Consider the following 8,350-nt stretch of genomic DNA (forward strand, 5'->3'; position numbering starts at 1 on the left):
GCTGTTTTGCTTTTCTTTACCCAATTTTTTTAGACTGGACTCCCTATGTCTTCCAAGGTTCCTCAGAGGAGGGAGTTGACCCTGAAGCCTGTGGGTGGGATGTGTGTTGTCACCAGGAGCAAACGCTGTGGCCCTGGCAGGAGGGGCCCCACGTGCTACCCAGAGCTGCTTTGTGAGCTGGACAGAGCCTGGTCTTTTTCTGCAGGTATGGAAACTTCTCACACTGCTGCTAGTGTGTAGTGCAACCAGGCAGGCAAGTGTTCAGAGAAGCAAGGCTTGCCTCTGCCTCTCTGCTTCGTTCTCTTTCTTTACCAATAGCTTCTGAGAAAGGAAAAGAACCATGCTGCTGGGTAGGTCTACTAGCCTGCTGAAAGGTGGCTGCCAACTAGCATTTCTCTGGTAATCCACCCAGTGCTTGGTTTAATACCTGCTTGCTTTGAATACAAAGATACAATTTGTTCGCTGCCTTGTTGGCCAGAACTGGCCTTGTCAGCTTGCTGGACTATCTTCACGGAAGACTTGTGCCCAAACCCACTAATGCTTCAAAGGGTAGTTAGTATTGTGTTTAGAGGGGGGTTGTAGCTATGCGGAGCGATGTGCTCAGCTCTGGATTTTCATATTTATGTGGAATCCTTTAGCATGCTGGGAGAAAGATAAGCACTTAATACTAAAAGCTGCAAGAAGAGGTGGATGAGTTCAGAGTTTCCTTCTCCTGCAGAACTAGAGATCCTGTGGTTCCAGCCTTGCTCATAACCTGCTGTGCTGGTTTTGGCTGGGATAGAGTTAATTTTCTGCTTTCCTGGAGATGGGAAGTAATGAGTGAATTCCTTGTTTTGCTTTGCTTATGTGTGTGGCTTTTGCTTTGCCTATGAAACTGTCTTTAGCTCAACCCATGAGTTTTCTCCCTTTTACCCTTCCGATTCTCTCCCCCATCCCACCAGGGGGGAGTGAGCGAGCAGCTGTGTGGGGGTTAGTTGCCGGCCGGGGTTAAACCATGACACGTGCCAAGCCTCAACTATCTCCTCTCCAAAGAGTGTGTGTGTATGTACATGAACACACAGGTAGATGCGAGCATCTTACTGTTTTGGATGAAATCTCTAACTGATTTCTGGGTTAATACTGATTTGCAGCTGAAAACCCAGGGTAATGTAAGGCCTTACCTTTCTCTTGTTGTTTCTGCCTCCGATGTGTCATGTCCTTTCTAACGCGCCTAAGAGCTGCCCTCTTCCTTCCCTCTTCCTCCCCCTCCCACCCCACCCCAAATGCTCCCACCGCTAAATGCTCCCCCCCAACTCCCAACCTCAGAATCTTTCTTTTGGAAATTTGAGAGAATAGGAATAGATTTTTTTTTTTTTTTTTTTAAAGTCTTATCTGTGTCCTGAAGATAGTATTCTCTACAGCTGCAAACCAAATTACGTTGTGTCTGCTTGGTTCCTTTGCTCCTTAGTGGCATCCCATATACACAGAAGGCAGTCAGCTCTGACCAGTTCAGAACAAAAGCATTTTTATGGTTATTTCTACCAGTTTTTCTAGCTCCTTTCCTGCAGCTTACTACTGCCATTATTTTTTTAATAATAGAAAAAAGTTTCACGTGTTGCCGATTCCTTTCCTTTTGTCAGATACTACATGGAGAGAAATATTTGTTAACTTTTGGTACCAAAGGCAGTTTGAGACCGTGGAGCTGGAAATACCAAGCTCCACTTTTTCATTTAAACACAAACTCTAGTTAGCTTCTAGTCCAGGACTGGCACCTAGTTCTTTAAATGCCTCAAAAGAAGATTCCTACTCACAAGGAAAAGTAAAACAAAACAGTCCTTGCTCTACTGGACTTTGTTCCCGTTTCTTCAGGCAGCAATATCATGCCCTCAGTTCTGCAGTAATAAAAGATACTTACTGCTTAGTGGAAACTAAGTACATCTGCTTTTACAACTGCATTGGTTAAGCTGTTCTGCTTAGAGCCAGTTGACAACAGAGAATGTCCACACAATGCACAATACTAAACAAAAAGCCTAGAAAATTAGCTGGGTTCGTTTGGTCAAATCCTGCCAATTCTTCTTGTGACTTGAAACAAATTGCTTCTCTCCTCTGGGCAGTTTGTCTAGTTGCAGTATGTGACAATTTTATGAAAAGCATTTATGTCTGTACAAATGATACCTTGTGTCTCTCCAGGAAAAATATTCTGTAAATGCTAAGTATTTTCTATTTTTATTAGTTAGATGTAGGTATTGGAAGCTAGAAGCAAACAGCAGTACAGAAATAACTTTAACATATGGATATAATTTATATTAAATTAGGCGTTCACTATGCAAACTCTCTTTTTTCTTCTCCTGGACTAACTGTTCTTTGTGCTGGACTAAATTAGCTGTAGGACTTGAGCCTTCTTGATAAATTCTGAGATGCTGACCCTGCCAAATCCTTGGCCAAGAGCAGTGGACATCCCTCATTTGGCACTCAAAAGCACACATGATGCTAGCTTTTCGTTTTAGTTATAAATCTTCTTGGATATTTGTGTTAATCTGGAATTTTCCTGTGTGGAATCAGCCAAATTTCTCCACAATGTACTTCTCTGGTTTTAGTCCATACTACTCAATCCCTTTGATATTTTTTTCTTTTCCCGTTGAAACAGGAAGACACTCAGTCCTGAACTTAATTTTACTGGAAGCACAAGGAAAGGAGTGGGGCTCTTTCATTTTGTTTTGACTCTGAAGTTTTTCCCTTCTGGGCTGAGATTGCTATGGACTTGGTACAGTGTTTAGGTTGCAGCTTTCAAATGTGGGCCAAGCAACAATTGTGGCTTAGTGGTGTTTTAGTGAACCTTCTCAGATAGGTTGTGCAAACCCTGCTTTTCTGCACCGTTGTGTGCAAAAGGCCCTCTTCTGATATGGGCTTTTAAATTAGAAGGGAGGAGTCTGTCACCGAACCGCCTGTAGTTAGGAAGGAAAGAATATAATGATGCAAACACAATCCCTTCTTCCTTGGTTCAGAACAAGGTATGTGCCAAGGGGGGGGGGGGGGGGGCGGGGCGGGGATAGACCCCTCACCCACACGCATGAGCAAACGTGCATGGAAGCAGCTTGCCAACACCGTATACAAGAGCTAGAACAAGCACGGCAGGGTGAACTCTGATCTTTGCCATCGTGCACGGTGGGATGCCAAGGTGGTTGCTCTGTTCTTCTGTATAAATTACTGCTGTTAAGCTGTTTATAGGCAAGTAAATAAGAATCGAAAGCAACTTATATTTTCTTCTTGGTACAGTGCCATTATGGTGATCTCTTAGCTGGCATACGTTGTAATGAAGTGCTGTAATGATTCAGCGTAGCTTTTCAGGGCTGTGTTGTACGTTCATCTTGCACTGATGTTCCCTGCATGCTGCAGTAGGAGCTCTTCTCCAACAAGGGCCCGGCCACGTGAGCCTGTCTGCCTGACTCCTACAGCCATGTTGTATAGCCAGTTACAATCTGCTCTTTCGATTCGTGTTCAGCATGGTTCAGATGCTCTTTGCAAGATCTTGCTATTTTCCTTTTGCATTTGCTTGAGACAAGCATACAAATGCTTCTGATCAAGAAAATCCCAGCTATGATTGCAAAGTAGCTGCCATAAATTAAAAACTGGGAAGGGGAGAGAAAAAGGCAGAAGAATTAATGAAAAACACATTAGGGAAACACTGCTGCTTCTGGAGATGACAGACACTCTATTATTTTGTTTACCTGTGTTCTGGCACAGTTTCTCTATGTTCAAGTTTTTGCTTTGCGATTAAGCAAAATCTTAGCTTTTCCAGCAAACAGCAGATCTTTGAGGAATGAAGAACTGCCCCTTGCTTCCAATCCTTATGCCTCTTGATAAACATCAGAGGAGGGAGGGAGAGAAGCAGGATTTTTTCCTATTAGTGCAAAATGTAGAAGTAGCTTCATTATCCACATAGTCATGAATAATGTAAGCGAAGAGTCCGAGTTCGTCCTTTTTTGCTCTCACTTGCACATTTCAGTGCTGTCATCACACTGGCTTCAGTAAATATGCTGTGACTTTCTATCAGTATTTCCAACAACAGTGGCAAGGCTTTTTATGAAGTCCTATGTATTCCTGTCCTTAATTTTAAAGTTTTAATTTTTAGTGTTTAATTCAATCTTTAATCTTTTAAAATAACTTTTGCCTTCTCTGTGCAGAATATCTGAATAGCTTTAGTCTTCTTCAAATCCGTGGGAGTAGGAAGCTGCCCCAGCTGAGATCCCAACTGAGAAAATGCAGAAGTCAGTACATTTCAGTTGATTCCAACATGAGTGGAATTGGGCAGACTGAAGTTAGGGATGCTGTTGTGAGGTAGGATACTCCACCCCAAATTAAGTGCCCAAACTGTGGGCAGAAAACTCTATTATTCACGTTGAGATACAGACCAGGCTTGCTCCTGAGCTGGAATTAGAAAGCAGGTGTCCTTTTCACGTGACCTGAAATAACTCCAATAATCCAGCCTGTGTCTCCTGGTCTTGAACTCCCCTAACAACATGTGGTCATGTTGATTCTGCATCTGAGAAACCAGCCTGAATTTTTGGGCAGAGAGGATGTTATTCAGTGTCCTATTAATTAGCAAAAGCTGGTCAGATAGCAGGGCCTGATTATTTACGTTCTGGTGTATCTGTCTTTAAAAAGTAAAGACTAGCATCTGTAATCCTAAATGTTGCACTAAAAGGCAAAAGGGAAGAATGATGGCTGGCAAAAGGGAAGAATAATGGCTGACAAAAGGGAAGAGCAAGATGTCTAGATTTCTGTAGAAGAAAGGGGGAACTAAATTGTCCTTTGGCATAGCGATTTCTTGCTTGGTAAACTTTTGAAGATGAATTGGTTAAGCAGTAAATAGGAAGTAAGTTAATAGCACTTACCTGAGTCACTATGTCCAGTCCCAGGCCTCTTGAATCCACGACAACTACTGTAAGAATAGTCTGAATCACTAGTGCAATGAAGTTGTTGAATCCAAACATCAAGGCATAGCGTTCCATGCTCAGATTGACTGCAATCTGGAACCTAATGTGAGACTGGCAGGTCAGTTACTTCACACTGGGTGAAAAGCTGTTGCTCTCCATTTAGTTGATGAAGAGAAACGATTCATGCAGATGGTATATCAAGGACGGAATAAATGGTGTTTCATTTGTTTGTTTGCTTCCTTGCTTTCTCTAAAAGGAACGTCTTGACAACCATAGTGTATTTTGATGTTTTTGTACTTCTCTGTGTTGCTTTTCCAAACCATGTTATCAGATGATCTGCTTTATCTAGTAGAATATCAGATCTCTTTAATCTTCCCCTTTGTTCCTTCTCTACCTTCACAGACTGTGCCAGATAGGTTGTAAAGTCTCCACAGTTGGAAGCTTTCAAAGATCTGGCCAGACAAAACCATGACCTCATCTGGCATTGGCAGGAGTTCTGCCCTGGCTGGGAGCTTAGACTAGAAGGTCACTATGGGTATCTTCTAACCAACTTTTCTGTGATGATGTGAATCACTTTTTGATTTGTGGCTTGACAGTGGAGGTAGCATACCGTTTATTTCTGTCAAGAGCCTGTAGATTTTCTTTGCAATATCTTTTTTGACAATAATCAGAACATCTTTCCTTGCAATATTTATTCCAAACTTTCTATCTGAACAAAAGGGTGTTATTCCCGTAGTACTTTTTTCATTGATTTTTAGCAGGGTTTTTTTGTACAAGCTCTTACTTTTTTTTTTTTTTTTTTTTTTGGTAGAATATGTTGAAATGGTCCAGGTGTGATCCTCTATAACATACTAACAATCCACCACATTGAAAATAGAGGATTCACTTGGCTTCATTCAAGATAGGCATAATCTTGTCATGCATTATAGCTTTCACAGTTTTTTTTTAATGGTATCTGAATAATTTTGGGTTTTGACATAAAAATGCATCTGGTATTTTTGTTAATGAAATAGTGTGGTATGTCTAAAGACATTCTAATTAATAAAATAACTGGAGTAATACAAATGTTTTATATTTATTACACAGATTATGTACTATCTTTGTTATTTATATTATTTTTATTTTTCTATTTCTGACAACAGAATAGCTTGGTCTCCTAACAGATCTTGTCTGAGTTTATATGTCCAATGTTCTCTTTTGTTCCTTCTTTACATCATAATATCATTAAGAATTATATGTATAAAGTTATGTTGGTGAACACTCTATGCCAAATCTTTTCTTGCATTCATGCAGTTCATAGCATGCCAAAAAGCGTATCAGCAAGGTGGTCTAGACATAAGAGGATCTTAAAGGATCGTTGTCAAGGCATGCTTGTCCCTATTGTTCACTTTGCGTCTTCCGTGCCAGGAAGGAGGAAAATAGCTTATATGCTTTGCTGTTACCATTGCCTTTAGTAATAAAGATAGTTCGTACCTTGTTTAATTTCTGCCTAGGTAAATGTTCAATGTCCTTTTGATAATTTTTCTTTTATCGTTGTTTAGAAGAACAAAACCAACATAACTAGACATTTAAGTGTCCTTGTCTTTACCTAAACACTTATGTCTAGCATTAGATCAGCTACCTCTGAGTAAATGGAGGGATGCCCAAAGTAAACTTAAAGTTCGGTTAGTATTCTGTGCATAATGGCAGCACTGTAAGGTTTTATACTTACGTTGCTATCGTTATGAGGAGCATATAGCATGCTTTGAAAATGAGATAGCCGGCGTAACATGCCCAGATGTTGGTAGTGAAGTGCATGAGAAATAGAGAACCAGCATCTATTGCAGAGAAGATCCCTAAGGCCAGTTCTCCAAAAAGGTCCCAGTTAATTTTCATATATTGTACTACGAAAGATGTTACCGAGCCTAGAAAAAGAGCAAAAAACATGTAAATGTTGTATCTGTTCTATAGCCTATATCACCAAGTCTTGCCACCCTCACATACCAAAAGGCAATGCTGAATAATGAAGCAGAGTAGTTCTGAAGTGTTTTGAAAGCATTTCTAATCACTTCTGAAGTCGTGCAGATGACTGGTCATTTTTAGACAAATGCATAAATCAAGACTCTGCCAGTCCTTTCTTAATGTTTTATTCCACTTCACAGGATAAACTGTTACGTAGAAGGATTCATTATTTAGCTGTCTGTACCCAGCATGTATCTCTAGGGAGAGAATGAGGAACACGGTTTGGAGCTCAAGAAGAACAATTCTTCCAGCTTCTAGCTGGAAGAAGTTAGTAAACCTTCTAGCTTAAGTTTAGTTCTGTACGGCTCATAAAGTGGCTAAGATGTCAAAAAAGGGAGTTTTGTGAGGTATCAGGTATATTCAGGGAAATGAGAAAGGATAGGCACTGTTTGCTTTTGGTGGGCCTGTTACAAAGATGCATCTGTTGCAAAGGTAAGCCACCTGACTATCCATCTTAGGGGAACTCATACAATTTTAAAACTTCTACACCTCTACATTGAGAAATAGGCAATTCCATGAGAGAGGGGAATTCATCAAGGAGTAGACACTACAGGAGTTAAGTGCTTCTAATTTGTGATTCAATTGGTCTATTTAGTTGCCTACCTCAAGATGAGAATAAATTTTAATCTTACAAGTATCTGTTTCTCCTTAATGATTGTACGGGTAACCTGAATGACCAGGTGTGACGTAGATGTGTTTATTTTCCTTGGTGGATCACACCCCAATGTCTTGTGCAAGTTCTCTACAGCAGCACAATATGAATATGTGAAACACTGCCAAGTCAGTGTGGTATCCTTTGATGTTACCTTTCGATAACATTACTTTGCTTGTGGTGTGGGCATCGGCTTCCGTTGCAAAAGCGTAATGGTTAACGTCAGTAGCGTAATGAATTCAGTAAGGTCTTTTTCTGCAAAACTCTCTATCTTGGAATGACTAAAATTCTTCTTTCCGTCCTGCTGCACAAGAGTTTTTCACTAGAAAAAGATCTTAATAAGAGGGTTATGTTCTTTTTGTGTAAAATATTTATGAAAAACTTCTCTCATCTGTGTAAGCTGATACCATTGTTATGGGAACTGTGTGATACTTGTTTGGGAAAAAAACCCCACAACAACCTCATCCAAAGAAACGCGGGTGCCTCTGAATGGATTTAGCAGCTGGATGTAAAGTCTGTGTGACTTGTACACTCTCTGCATGCTGGTAGAACAAAGTTGGGTATTCCAGTCCTAAAGAAAAATAGCATAGCTCGCATTTGAACTGTTTTGTATATCAAAGAATTAGGTCTTGAATGCACAATGCATACACTGGCTTCCTGGAGCGTCTGCAATGGAATACTTTAAAAGTATTCTAAAGTAAAACTTTAGAGACTGCCTTTGTGATTGATGCATAGACACTAACTTACTCAGGAAAGTTGCTATTGCTTCAACAGCCCCATT

At 40.5% G+C, this 8,350-nt stretch overlaps 1 protein-coding gene across 1 annotated transcript; it reads right to left on the reverse strand.

The window, feature by feature from the left end:
- Window positions 1-3,428: 3,428 nt before the first annotated feature.
- On the reverse strand, window positions 3,429-8,344 carry LOC104071858 (thiamine transporter 2-like; the record flags this gene model as incomplete). The annotated part of the gene is made up of 4 exons (XM_009579414.1): window positions 3,429-3,608; window positions 4,875-5,016; window positions 6,628-6,820; window positions 8,317-8,344. Coding segments are annotated over 4 exons (543 nt in total), but the record flags the coding sequence as incomplete, so codon positions are not given.
- Between the last annotated feature and the right edge of the window lie 6 nt (window positions 8,345-8,350).

Source organism: Fulmarus glacialis, unplaced genomic scaffold (genome assembly GCF_000690835.1).
Source record: "Fulmarus glacialis isolate BGI_N327 unplaced genomic scaffold, ASM69083v1 scaffold32416, whole genome shotgun sequence".
NCBI classification, from domain to species: domain Eukaryota; kingdom Metazoa; phylum Chordata; class Aves; order Procellariiformes; family Procellariidae; genus Fulmarus; species Fulmarus glacialis.